Source organism: Salvelinus fontinalis, chromosome 25 (genome assembly GCF_029448725.1).
Source record: "Salvelinus fontinalis isolate EN_2023a chromosome 25, ASM2944872v1, whole genome shotgun sequence".
Classification (NCBI taxonomy): Eukaryota; Metazoa; Chordata; class Actinopteri; order Salmoniformes; family Salmonidae; genus Salvelinus; species Salvelinus fontinalis.
This window is the reverse complement of record NC_074689.1, coordinates 1,390,235-1,404,588: the sequence shown is the minus strand read 5'-3', so window position 1 is coordinate 1,404,588 and position 14,354 is coordinate 1,390,235. Positions and strand designations below refer to the sequence as shown.

The window sequence follows — 14,354 nt, the reverse complement described above, 5'->3', positions numbered from 1 at the left end:
GGTCAGCATGAAAGTGTGGCTACTTTGAAGAATCTCATATAAAATATATTTTGATTTGTTTGACACTTTTTTTTGGTTACTACATGATTCCATATGTGTTATTTCATAGTTTTTATGTCTTCACTATTATTCTACAATGTTAAAAATAGTAAAAATAAAGAAAAACCCTTGAATGAGTAGGTGTGTCAATATCTAAGGAAGTCTCGAGCTATTGCTTGCCTGAAGTAGTGTGGTCTACAGCTTATCATGAGAGACTCTTTCTTCCTAGAGTTTTAATATGTATTTTCCGTAGCTGTTTACATACCACCACAGTCAGAGGCTGGGACTAAGACAGCATTGAATGAGCTGTATTCCGACGTAAGCAAACAAGAAAACGTTCACCCAGAGGCGGCGCTCCTGGTAGCCAGGGACTTTAATGCAGGGAAACCTAAATCCATTTTACCAAATTTCTATCAGTATGTTAACTTCTTATGGCTGCATCCCGCTACCGGAATCAATATGACAACAGCCAGTGAAAGTGCAGGGCGCCAAATTTAAACAACATATCTCATAATTAAAATTCCTCAAACATACATGTGGTTTATATCATTGTTAAGGTAATCTTGTTGTTAATCCCACCAAAGTTTCCGATTTCAAATATGCTTTTCAGCGAAAGCACTACAAACGATTATGTTAGGTCACCACAAAACCACAATAAGCACAGCCATTTTTCCAGCGAAAGCTAGCTTTCACAAAAAGCAGAAATAGAGAAATGAATCACTAAGCTTTGATTATCTTCAACAGATGACACTCATAGGACTTCATGTTACACAATACATGCATGTTTTGTTTGATAAAGTTCATATTTATAACAAAAACTCTGAGATTACATTGGCGCGTTACATTCACTAGTTCCAAAACATCAAGTGATATGGCATAGCCACATTATACACATGGAATTATAGATATACCTCTCCTTAATGCAACCGCGGTGTCAGATTTCAAAAAAACTTTACGGAAAAAGCAAATCATGCAATAATCTGAGACGGAGCTCAGAACAATAGCCAAATTAGCCGCCATGTTGGGGTCAATAGAAACCAGAAAATACATAGGAACCTAGGAATCCCAGGTCCACAATAAATGCTTGATTTGTTCGATAATGTCTGTTATTTATGTCCAATTAGCTACATTGGTTAGCGCGTTTGGTAAACAATTCCAAAGTCACAAAGCACGTCCACTATAATGTGACGAAATGTCCAAAGTTCCGTAACAGTCAGTAGAAACATGTCAAACGATGTACTGAATCAATCTTTAGAATGTTGTTAACATACATCTTGAATAACATTCCAACCGGAGAATTAGATTTACTTCAGATGAGCGGTGGAACGGAGGTCCTCATGTGAACGCGCATGTGAAAGCATGGTCAGCTCGTGGCAGTGATTACTCATTCCTGTCTCCTTCGGCCCCCCTTCACGTTAGAGTCATCAGACAAAGTTCTATTGACTGTTGACATCTAGTGGAAGCCGTAGGAAGTGAAAGCTCATCAATATCTCGCTGTAATTTCAATGAGAGCTTGGTTGAAAATCTGCCACCTCAGAAAAAATTCAAACAGGAATTGGAACTTCTCAGGTATTTGCCTGCCCTATGTGTTCTGTTATACTCACATATATAATTCAAACAGTTTTAGAAACTTCAGAGTGTTTTCTATCCAATACTAATAATATGCATATATTAGCAACTGGGACTGAGGAGCAGGCAGTTTACTATGGGCACCTCTGTGTACCTTTTATCCAAGCTACTCAATACTGCCCCTGCAGCCATAAGAAGTTAATGTGCAACCAGAGGTTAAAAAAAAACTCTGGACCACCTTTACTCCACACACAGAGACCATACAAAGCTCTCCCTTGCTCTCCATTTGGCAAATCTGACCATAATTCTATCCTCCTGATTCCTGCTTACAAGCAACAATTATAGCAAGACGCACCAGTGACTAGATCAATAAAAAAAAGTGGTCAGATGAAGCAGATGCTAAGCTACAGGACTGTTTTGATAGCACAGACTGGAATATTTTCTGGCATTCCTCCGATGGCATTGAGGAGTACACCACATCAGTCATTGGCTTCATCAATAAGTGCATCGGTGACGTTGTCCCCACGGTGACCGTACGTACATACCCCAACCATAAGCCATGGATTACAGGCAACATCCGCACTGAGCTAGAGGCTAGAGCTGCCGCTTTCAAGGAGCGGGACTATAACCCGGAAGCTTATAAGAAATCCCGCTATGCCCTCCGATGAACCATCAAACAGGCAAAGCATTAAAACAGGACTAAGATCGAATCGTGGCAGGGCTTGCAAACCATTACAGACTACAAAGGGAAGCACAGCCGAGAGCTGCCCAGTGACACGAGCCTACCAGATGAGCTAAACTACTTCTATGCTCGCTTCGAGGCAAATAACACTGAAACATGCATGAGATCACCAGCTGTTCCGGAAGACTGTGTGATCACGCTCTCCGCAACAGGTCAACATTCACAAGGCCGCGGGGCCAGACGGATTACAAGGGCGTGTACTGCGAGCATGCTCTGACCAACTGGCAAGTGTCTTAACTGACATTTTCAACCTCTCCCTGTCTGAGTCTGTAATACCAACATGTTTTTAACAGAGCAGGTTGAGCGCTTCAAGTTCCTTGGTGTCCACATCACTAACAAACTAACATGGTCCAAGCACACCAAGACAGTCGTGAAGAGGGCACGACAAAACCTTTTCCCTCTCAGGAGATATTTGGCATGGGTCCTCAGATCCTCAAAAGGTTCTACAGCTGCACCATCGAGAGCATCACTGCCTGTTGCGGTCGGAGGCCAGGCAGTTGCCACAAGGCACTACAGAGGGTAGTGCGAACGGCGCATGGCATCACTGGGTCCAAGCTTCCTGTCATCCAGGAGCTCTATACCAGGCGGTGTCAGAGGAAGGCACTAAAAATTGTCGAAGACTACAGCCACCCTAGTCATAGATTGTTCTCTCTGCTACCGCACGGCAAGCGGTACCGAAGTGCCAAATCTAGGTCCAAGAGGCTTCTAAACAGCTTCTACCCCCAAGCCATAAGACTCCTGAACATCTAATCAAATAGCTACCCAGACTATTTGCATTGCCCCCCACCTTTTACACCGCTGCTACTCTCTGTTATCATCTATGCATAGTCACTTTAATAACCCTACCTACATGTACGTATTACTTCAACTAACCGGTGCCCCATCACATTGACTCTGTACCGGTGCCCCCCTGTATATAGTCTCGCTATTATTATTTTACTGCTGCTCCTTAATTACTTGTTACTTTTATTCCTTATTCTCATCCGTATTTTTTTAAACTGCTTTGTTGGTTAGGGTCTCGTAAGTAAGCATTTCACTGTAAGGTCTACACCTGTATTCGGCGCATTTGACTAACATTTGATTAGATTTGTAACATAACACAATGTGGAAAAGTGAAGCTGTCTGAATACTTCCCGAATGCACTGTAAACCCCACCCCCCCTACAAATCAATGGCAGAAGTAAATTCCGCCCTTGATTGTTTACGTCAAACCGATCTCAAAATGTTTCTCATTTTGCAACTCAACACACACACACACACACACACACACACACACACACACACACACACACACACACACACACACACACACACACACACACACACACACACACAATGGAAATTGTTTTTTCCCTCTCGTGTCCTTGGTGTACATATCATATAGCAGGTGACAGGAAAAGCAGTATACAGTATAGATATATCTGACTGTGCTCCTAATCTCTCATCTCTGTCTCTGTCTCTGTCCGCAGACATTCCTGAGATCCCCGAGAGCATTAAGTTCTGCAAGGCATTGGAGATTGCAGACTTCAGTGGGAACCCCCTCTCCAAGTTAGTGGATCAGTCCAGTACCACCTCTCTCTCTGCTGTTGCCATTGTGTTAATGCCTTTGAGATATATGGGGGAGGTCACTGTCATACGTGTGCTTTGTGCCATGTTGTGATTATTTCCTTTCCATAATGGCCTGAAAATAAACAGCTCAAGACAATGAAACAAATGTGCAACGAACTGTGCAGATAGTGGTTGCCCAGATGTATGGTCCCGTGTGGCTCAGTTGGTAGAGCATGGCGCTTGCAACGCCAGGGTTGTGGGTTCGATTCCCACGGGGGGCCAGTACAAAAAAGTATGAATGTATGTACTTGTAAGTTGCTCTGGATAAGAGCGTCTGCTAAATGACTTAAATGTAAATGTAATGTGTCAAAGGCTCAGAGCAGGCCCTTTCTCAGTATTAGATTATGTACAGTACATGAGCAAAACACCTGGAGAACAAGGCTTTGTGAGGCTACAGTATGCTGTTCGCTGACCTTGAAACTACATTAAAGGCCCAGTACAGTCAAAAGCATGATTTCCTGTGTCCATATTTCCACACTGCGGTTGGAATAATATTGTGATATAGTGAAAGTAATGATAATGCCCTTTTAGTCTAAGAGCTGTTTGAAAAGACTGCCTGACATTTCGACCTGTTTTGGCCTGCATGGCTACGCCACGGTTAATTAGTTAATAGACCAATAAGAAAGCGTTCCAAGCCTCTCTGCTAATATAAGCTAGTTTTCAGTTGTCCCCTCCGCACTCAGACCACTCCCAGACAGTCCTAGCAAAACTATTGCTTGAGAAATGGTAATATATTGAGAAGAAACAAACGGCTGCTTTGCACCTTTTAACATGGCGTTTAAGTATACTGTAGAAGTATAATGCTTTTGGCAAGGCAACCATCTCCCTGCTTTTACTTCTCCTATAGAATAAGAAAGGAACTGTTGGCAGGAGTGGTGATGGTGAATGCTTTGACCGATGGATCTGGCCACTTGCGCTGCGTCCCTAATGGCACCCATTTCCTATATAGTGCACTACTGAAAAGTGCACTATGAAGGGAATAGGGTGCTATTTGGGATGCTGCCATAGGCAGATGAGGCAGCTGTTCCAAGGGCTTCAAGGGCTGGTGTTAAAGGGCCATTTTTTTCCCCCCCTGTGTTTCTCTCCATCTGTTTTCCTCTCTCCCTTTCTGTCCTCATCACCAGGTTGCCTGATGGTTTCACTCAGCTCAGAGGGCTCGCCCACCTGGCCCTTAACGACGTGTCATTGCAGACACTGCCCAACGACATAGGAAAGTAAGTGCACACACACACACACCAACAAAATATGCAGACCAGCCACCTTGCACGCATGGGTGTTTGAACCAACTCCGACACAGGTTTCCTTCTTACTCTAAACATTCAGCCTCCTCGTTCTGTAAAATGACAGACCTTGGTGAAGGCGTAATTACATGACACAGTGGGTTCTCAGACAGACTGACTGCGTGACCGGTTGGACGAGAGCAATCGCCATGCAAAGTTAACCAGGACCATCAGACACTCCATCTGACTGACTTCCTCCTCCTCTTCTCTCATCCTCTCTTCCCTCTCTCCTGCAGCCTGGCCAACCTGGTGACGCTGGAGCTCAGGGAGAACCTGCTCAAGTCCCTGCCCACGTAAGTGCCCTCTTTAGCCTGGCAGAGTCCCAGCCACCCTCCATGCTAGGGAAGGTGGTTATTTCCTAGAAAGGAGACCTTGATGATATGACTGGTGATTTGAAGCACAAAGTCCTCTATAGTCTATCTGTTCACTAGCAAACAACATTATTTGCTCTCTTCACTATGGATACAGTTGTTGTGAGAGGGACAGACTGTAAATGTGTGCTGAATGACCAGCTTGTCATGTGTGTGACTATGTGGGAATGTGTCAATGATTGGGCGTGATGGTTATCAGTTAGCCTATCTGGTCCAGACTGTAACAGTCCAGAAGTCGCCATTCAAATACATTATTGATGTATTTATATATAGATTACAGTGTGCTTTTGGAAAGTATTCAGACCCCTTTTGGGGCAGCAGGTAGCCTAATGGTTAGAGCGTTGGGCCAGTAACCGAAAGGTTGCTGGATCGAATCCCTGAGCTGACAAGGTAAAAATCTGTTGTTCTGCCCCTGATCAAGGCAGTTAACCCACTGTTCCCCAGTAGGCGGTCATTGTAAATAAGAATTTGTTCTTAACTGACTTGCCTAGTTAAATAAAGGTTAAATGTAAAATAAAAATGACTTAGTACTTTGTTGAAACACCTTTGGCAGCGATTACAGCCTCAAGCTTGGCACATCTATATTTGGGGAGTTTCGCCCCATTTTTCTCTGTCAGGTTGGATGGGGATTGTTACTGCACAGCTATTTTCAGGTCTCTCCAGATATGTTCAATCGGGTTCAAGTCCGGGCTCTGGCTGGGCCGCTCAAGGACATTGAGACTTGTCTCGAAGCAACTCCTGAGTTGTCTTGGACGTTCGCTTAGGATCGTTGTCCTGGTGGAAGGTGAACCTTCGCCCCAGTCTGAAAACCTTCTCCAGAGCATTCAGGACTTCAACAAGGGTCTCTCTGTACTTTGCTTTGTTCATCTTTCACTCAAACCTGAATAGTCTCCCAGTCCCTACCGCTGATAAACATCCCTGCAGCATGATGCCGCCACCACCATGAGTCACCGTAGGGATGGTGCCAGCTTTCCTCCAGATGTGACGCTTGGCATTCAGGCCAAAGAGTTCAATCTTGGTTTGATCAGAACAGAACTTGTTTCTCATGGTTTGAGGGTCTTTAGCTGCCTTTTGGCCAACTCCAAGCGGGATTTCATGTGCCTTTTACTGACGATTGGCTTCCGTCTGTCCTCACAAAGGCTCTTTTCCCCCGATTGCTCAGTTTGGCCAGGCGGCCAGCTCTAGGAAGAGTCTACGTGGTTCTTAACTTGATAAATGATAAGGCCATTGTGTTCTTGGGGACCTTCAATGCTGCAGAAATGTTATGGTACCCTTCCCCAGATCTGTGCCTCGACACAATCCTGTCTCGGAGCTCTACGGACAATTCTTTCGACCTCATGGCTTGGTTTTTGCTCTGACATGCACTGTCAACTGTGGGACCTTTATATAGACAGGTGTGTGCCTTTCCAAATCATGTCCAGTCAATTGAATTCACCACAGATGGACTCCAAGTTGTAGAAACATCTCAAGGATGATCAATGGAAACAGTCTGCACCTGAGCTCAATTTCGAGTCTCGTAGCAAAGTGTCTGAATACTTATGTAAATCAGGTTTTTCTGTTTCAAAAAATGTATTTGCTAAAATTTCTAAACCTGTTTTCGCTTTGTCGTTATGCGGTATTCTGTGTAGATTATGAAAAAATGCCCAAGGCACTGTATATTCACAACGCTGAGTGAGTTTTAACTCGACCGTGTCGTCTGAGTGTGCAGTGGTCCCCATTACATCAGTGTTTTCTATGATTTATGTGTTTCTCTCGCTTATCAAGGTCACTCTCTTTCCTGGTGAAACTGGAGCATCTGGATCTGGGCAGCAATGAACTGGATGTGTTGGTAAGGACAAGCTCTAAATAGCACTCTGTTCCCTATATTGTGCACTACTTTTGACCAGGGCTCTGGTCAAAAGTGGTTAACTACATAGGGAATAGGGTGCCATTGGCAACGGCGACATTACGTAAAGGATGTGTGATATACAGCATGACAATAACTCACATTCTCAACATGCATGGAGGCCATAGAAATATACGCACCCTTGACTCCGGTTTATGCTGTACCACAAAAACACGTCTTGCATACAAGCTGGTTAGATATCCAGCTCACAGGACATGCCACACAGGATCGTACACCCTGGATGTCCAGCAGGGTTGGGGTACAGCTTTTATAAACCCAGAGACCCAACATTCCGGGAACGCTTGTGAAGTAGACTTTGCACACCAGACCGGGTTTGGGGTTTGAGAAGTCGATGAGAAAAGTCAAAAATGATTCCTTAATTTTTTTAGATTTCTAAAGGCACAACATTCAAACCAATGTTTCAAGTAGGTGAACATGTCATTATTACAACCTTGTAAAAGTGTCACACTGACACTTTTACATTTGTCAAAAACAACTTTATCGAAAGAGTGGTTTTTAATTTGACGGCCTGTACATGTAGAGTTTAGAGAGAGATGACCGTTCGACCCGATTAAGTGTTTCTCCGGATGAGCTGTGATATCGCCTACAACCGTGATCAGGGATTTCTATTGAACAACAGTTTCTACTTATCTTCGTACTAAACCATCTTTGGTTGGGGTCAATTTGAATTGAAGTCGGGCATTTCAGGAAGTGATTTGATTTTAAAATCCAGAAAAACCTGACATAGCTTCTCCTTTTCTGTTTATTGAGAAGTTATTGAATATAGATGTACATTATTATTTATTTATGGGAATTAAAGTTTACTTCCTGAATTGACTGCCTTCAATTTGAGTTGACCCCAACCCTGATGTCCAGCACGTGCGGGCGTGCGCGCACACACACACATCACACTACCCAATCACCCTTCTTACATTTCCCCACCACAAGCACCCATCTAATCCACATGTCTAGCCCACAAACAAACACAATGGCTTGGAACTGGTCTGTTGCACATTAGGGCCCCTGTGTGCTATGAATGCGTCCCACATGGCACCCTATTCCCTATATAGTGCATTACTATGGTCCCTGGGCAAAAGTAGTGTACTATGTAGGGAAAAGGGATAGGTAGGTAATGTTGCACTTGAGTCCTGCTTCTTTTAGCATGGGAAAGCCTGCCTGGCTAATCATCTCTATGTACAGGGTAAATAATGCCTGTTGACCTGACGGGCGTAGGCTGAGCAAACAACCTGACGCCATGCTGCCGCCTGAAAGCCTGGCTGTCTGCCTGTCATACTGCACATTGTTCATCCCTCACAGGCATGCTAGTCTTTTAATGTAACGCGTCACTCAAATACAATCTGGGGTCATTTTACAGGTTTTGTTTTCTGGGATTGATTCCCAATGGCTTTTTTGGAGCCCAAATGAATTGCGCCTCGTTTAAAAAATAAAAAAAAAATGAATTGGAGCAGGACACGGGCTACGGCAAGCATCTTGTTTTGGATAAAAACATGTTTTTTTTCTGTGTGGTTTGTGGGCATAGCGAACAGGCACAGGGTGTGTGTATATGATTGATTGTCTTGTCAGGTGAATCTCGCCCCTTCCCACAGCCATTTGGGGACTCCACCAGAGCGGTGGTATTTGGGGTGTATGATGTGTGTTTATGTAGCCGCCCCCTCTCCCCTTCCCAAATTATGCATATTTAAGTATAGTGGATGATGCATGTTTGTTCCCACTCGCTCTAGAAGCAGAGCAAAGACAACTTTGGGCCCTCTGTTTACCTTTCTTTTCTCTTTTTTCCCTCTCTCTGTCTATCTCCAACAGCCGGACACACTTGGTGCTCTCCCTAACCTACGGGAGCTGTGGTTGGACCGCAACCAGCTCTCCTCTTTGCCACTAGTGAGTACGGTCCTGGCGTGGCATCCACGCCCTTCTTATTCGCTTAGAACCAGAACATTGCTCTGTATGAAATAGGCTTGGGCGGTATGCCTTATACTGGGATATTTGGAAGTAGCCACGAGATGTTTTTTCATTACCGTTGAAACCATTTCTTTGACGTTTTATTTTGTATACATTTGAATATTTGTAGCTACGTTTTGAAGTAAATACCTGCAGTCAACTTGTGCAATACGTTAGGAGATAAAGAAGATCGTGTCATTCATTTTCCCGGAAGTCCCCAGTCGTGATTTTGTTTACAAGCACACAAATACAAGAGTCACTCACTCACTCACTGTTGTGCAGTATGCGCCAGGTGATCTAGTTACAGTATGGAACTCACAACTAAGTGTTTGCCAGCTAGATGCTGTATCTAGATGCTGTATCTTATACCTATAAAGTAAACTGTGCTAAATGCTCTGCAGTTGAGCATTTGGTTTGCTGTTTTAGTAGCTAGTTAGCTTACTAGCTAAGTGGTAATCCTTCTGACCCCCCCCCCCCCCCCCCCCCCCCTTAAAAGATTTAGATGCACTATTGTAAAGTGGCTGTTCCACTGGATGTCATAAGGTGAATGCACCAATTTGTAAGTCGCTCTGGATAAGAGCGTCTGCTAAATGACTTAAATGTAAATGTAATGGTTAGCTTCTTCCAAAATCAAGCTTTGCTTGGTAACAGCAGAGAGGCCCCTCCTGGATCAAGAGCCTTGCTGTCTAGTGTTGGTTTTGTGCATGCAGCAAATAGTTATTAGCATTGAGTTACTTGTATAACTTTATACACCGGGACGTCTGTCCTGTAAATACTTTAGGTCAGAGACTTTATAAAATGTTCGCAATGTGCACGTTAGCATTGTCTAAAGGATTGTACATGTACATGTTGGCAGTGGGGTTTGAAAATAGTGCCCCTTGTGTCTAGTTATGAATATCTCGGTATGGCACAAGGTCGGTATGAAGGTATGGTAATCTGGATACTGCCCAAGCCTAGCAGGAAACCTACCACATACATTTCAGTGGGAGTATTCACACTAAAAACGACATTGATTTGTGTGTGTTTGTCTGTAGGAGCTGGGGAACCTGCAGAGACTAGTGTGTCTAGACGTGTCAGAGAACCGACTGGAGGAGTTGCCTTCGGAGCTCAGCGGTCTGCTGGCCCTCACTGACCTGCTGCTCACACACAACCTCCTGGAGGTGGTGCCCGACAGCATAGGTGAAGGAGAGCGAGTGATGGGAGAGAGCGGGGGAAGGAGGTAGATGGGGAGGGAGGGAGGAAAGGTTGCCTGATGGCATTCGCTGTCCCATTGTATGGTGGCTTATTCACCTGAACTGATTTACACAGTAGCTTCATTGTCAGGCTAAACTGAGTTTTTCAAAGTACTTTGTCAAGGTGTGTGCTTTTTACCAAGTACTGTTGAATTAGACCCATGGACATGGGCATATTCATTGCTTGGATGTAATAGAAGGTAATGCACTGAAAACCATACTGCCCCCTACTGGGGAAATGATACATATATACTGACTCAAAGGCTTGTGATGTTAATTGACCTGGGTCGTGTTCATTAGGCTCTCTGAAGCAGCTGTCCATCCTGAAAGTGGACCAGAACCGACTGACCCACCTGAGTGACGCCATAGGAGAGTGTGAGAACCTGACGGAACTCGTACTGACCGAGAACCTCTTACAGGTACATTTTAGAACCACAGTTTGCTGGCTCAAAACAAATGTACAGTACTATACGTGCCTTGTCCCGAGACTCCCGGCCTTGTCCTTTCAACGTCTCCCTTGAGATGCATAACTTTAAACATCCATTCAATTAAAAAAAAAATATTATTGTGCATTTTTATTCAATAGACTCTGCCTCGCTCGCTGGGCAAGTTGAAGAAGCTGACCAACCTGAATGTGGACCGCAACCGGCTGGGCGACGTGCCTGATGAGCTGGGTGGTTGTGCCAGCCTCAACGTGCTCTCCCTCAGAGACAACCGCGTGGCGAAATTGCCCGCTGAGCTGGCTGACGCCACCGAGCTTCATGTTCTGGACGTGGCGGGGAACAGGTAACCCTTCTACACCCCGTATAGGTCCCGTAAATCACTGGTGTTGGTAGACTTCTCTCCTGTAATAACATATCTAGTGACTCCACTTCTCAAGTAGTCCGAGCTTCTCTTGATCCTTTATCAAGTCTTATAGTCTAATAATGATATAATAATAAAAATAATAATAATAATTACATTTTTTTCCCTCAAAGTGACTTATAGTAGGGCATGCATATATTTTCATACGGGTGGCCCCAGCAGGAATGGAACACACAATCCTGACGTTGCAAACACACTGTTCTTCCAACTGAGTAACACCGGACTATTCTTCATAATAGTACTTTCCATATGATTTGTCCATGTTGTTGTGTGGTGTCCCCAGGTTACAGAACCTGCCGTTTGCCCTGGCCAACCTCAACCTGAAGGCCATGTGGCTGGCAGAGAACCAATCACAGCCCATGCTCAAGTTCCAGACGGAGGACGACAAGAGCACCGGGGAGAAGGTGCTCACCTGCTACCTGTTGCCCCAGCAGCCCTCCCCCAGCCTGGGTGAGTTAGCCCTACACCTACCTCCTGGTGGACATCCTCTTTATGCCATCATCTTCCTCCTCTCTCACATCTCTATCACGCTCGGTTCTCCATCTCAACTTTTTCCTGGGCTACTCACTATTTACCAACTTAACCGAAATCCTCCTTCTCTGCATATCCTCTTCCCTTTACTTCCTCTAACATAGGAGCTACACTGGGGTGTTGCAAAATCAGTCTTTTTTTTAACCCGTGACACTGGAAACTTTTGGCCAGCGCGAACAGGTCACAAGCTACTTTATCAAGTGTGAGCTGCGTATCGAAATCTTGAAAACAGAACCAGAGTGCAATTTTACACTGAGCAGCACATTCCTCTCCCAGAGTCCTTCTTGCTCTCTTGTCACTCTCAACCCAAATGTTCTTAAGATGTTCTCATAGCACCACAACTCCCCTGTACCACAACGATGACCGTTTCAATCCAGGAAAAGTGATTATCCTGTAAGCTGTTTTTGTAACCCAGTCCCTCTCTCCATCTTGTCTCCCTACAGAGAACCTGCTGCAGAACGGTGTGGACGACAGCTGGATAGACAGCAACCTGAACCGGGTGTCAGTTATCCAGTTCCAGGAGGAGACTACCAAGCAGGATGAGGACGATGAGGCGGCTGCAGAGCGCAGGGTAAGACTACTAATACACTTGTACATATAAACTCGGCAAAAAAAGAAACGTCCTCTCACTGTCAACTGCGTTTATTTTCAGCAAACTTGACATGTGTAAATATTTGTGTGAACATAAGATTCAACAACTGAGACATAAACTGAACAAGTTCCACATACATGTGACTAACAGAAATAGAATAATGTGTCCCTGAACAAAGGGGGGGTAAAAATCAAAAGTAACAGTCAGTATCAGGTGTGGCCACCAGGTGCATTAAGTACTGCAGTGCATCTCCTCCTCATGGACTGCACCGGATTTGCCAGTTCTTGCTGTGAAATGTTACCCCACTCTTCCACCAAGGCACCTGCAAGTTCCCGGACATTTCTGTGGGGAATGGCCCTAGCCCTCACCCTCTGATCCAACAGGTCCCAGACGTGCTCAATGGGATTGAGATCCGGGCTCTTCGCTGGCCATGGCAGAACACTGACATTCATGTCTTGCAGGAAATCACGCACAGAACGAGGAGAATGGCTGGTGGCATTGTCATGCTGGAGGGTCATGTCAGGATGAGCCTGGAGGAAGGGTACCACATGAGGGAGGAGGATGTCTTCCCTTTAATGCTCAGCGTTGACATTGCCTGCAATTACAACAATCTCAGTCCGATGATGCTGTGACACACCGACCCAGACCATGACGGACCCTCCACCTCCAAGTCGATCCCGCTCCAGAGTACAGGCCTCGGTGTAACACTTATTCCTTCGACAATAAACGCAAATCCGACCATCACCCCTGGTGAGACAAAACCGCGACTCGTCATTGAAGAGCACTTTTTGCCAGTCCTGTCTGTTCCAGCGACAGTGGGTTTGTGCCCATAGGTGACATTGTTGCCGGTGATGTCTGGTGAGGACCTGCCTTACAACAGGCCTACAAGCCCTCAGTCCAGCCTCTCTCAGCCTATTGCGGACAGTCTGAGCACTGATGGAGGGATTGTGCGTTCCTGGTGTAACTCGGACATGTGTTGTTGCCATCATGTACCTGTCCCGCAGGTGTGATGTTCGGATGTACCGATCCTGTGCAGGTGTTGTTACACGTGGTCTGCCACTGCGAGGACAATCAGCTGTCCGTCCTGTCTCCCTGTAGCGCTGTCTTAGACGTCTCACAGTACGGACATTGCAATTTATTTCCCTGGCCACATCTGTAGTCCTCATGCCTCTTTGCAGCATGCCTAAGGCACATTCACGCAGATGAGCAGGGACCCTGAGCATCTTTCTTTTTGTGTTTTTCAGTCAGTAGAAAGGCCTCTTTAGTGTCCTAAGTTTTCATAACTGTGACCTTAATTGCCTACCGTCTGTAAGCTGTTAGTGTCTTAACGACCGTTCCACAGGTACATGTTCATTAATTGTTTGTTAATGGTTTGTTGAACAAGCATGGGGAACAGTGTTTAAACCCTTTACAATGAAGATCTGTGAAGTTATTTGGATTTTTAAGAATTATCTTTGAAAGACAGGGTCCCGAAAAAGGGACATTTATTTTTTGCTGAGTTTACAATACATGAACAGTGCTTTATGAGGAGCTTCGTTCATGTGACTCGTGCACTGCACGAACCAACACGTTTTAAAATAAAGCGCTCTATGGCTGGTTCATAACTTAGCTTTCTTTCATGGTCCTTTCTTTCATTTCCATTCTGACAGTGCATGACAGGGTAAAGTAATATGGTGGAGAGATATC

At 44.9% G+C, this 14,354-nt stretch overlaps 1 protein-coding gene across 5 annotated transcripts in view; it reads left to right on the top strand.

The window, feature by feature from the left end:
* Nucleotides 1–14,354, top strand: part of LOC129822730 (protein scribble homolog) — a 127,221-nt gene that overhangs the window by 52,767 nt on the left and 60,100 nt on the right. For all 5 annotated transcript variants that reach the window (XM_055881073.1, XM_055881072.1, XM_055881074.1 and 2 more), the window contains exons 3-12: nucleotides 3,819–3,897; nucleotides 5,082–5,171; nucleotides 5,474–5,530; nucleotides 7,373–7,436; nucleotides 9,315–9,389; nucleotides 10,484–10,628; nucleotides 10,982–11,100; nucleotides 11,268–11,467; nucleotides 11,829–11,995; nucleotides 12,520–12,647. In XM_055881073.1, coding sequence (XP_055737048.1) covers nucleotides 3,819–3,897; nucleotides 5,082–5,171; nucleotides 5,474–5,530; nucleotides 7,373–7,436; nucleotides 9,315–9,389; nucleotides 10,484–10,628; nucleotides 10,982–11,100; nucleotides 11,268–11,467; nucleotides 11,829–11,995; nucleotides 12,520–12,647 — 1,124 coding nt within the window. The remainder of the gene's footprint in view (nucleotides 1–3,818; nucleotides 3,898–5,081; nucleotides 5,172–5,473; nucleotides 5,531–7,372; nucleotides 7,437–9,314; nucleotides 9,390–10,483; nucleotides 10,629–10,981; nucleotides 11,101–11,267; nucleotides 11,468–11,828; nucleotides 11,996–12,519; nucleotides 12,648–14,354) is intronic.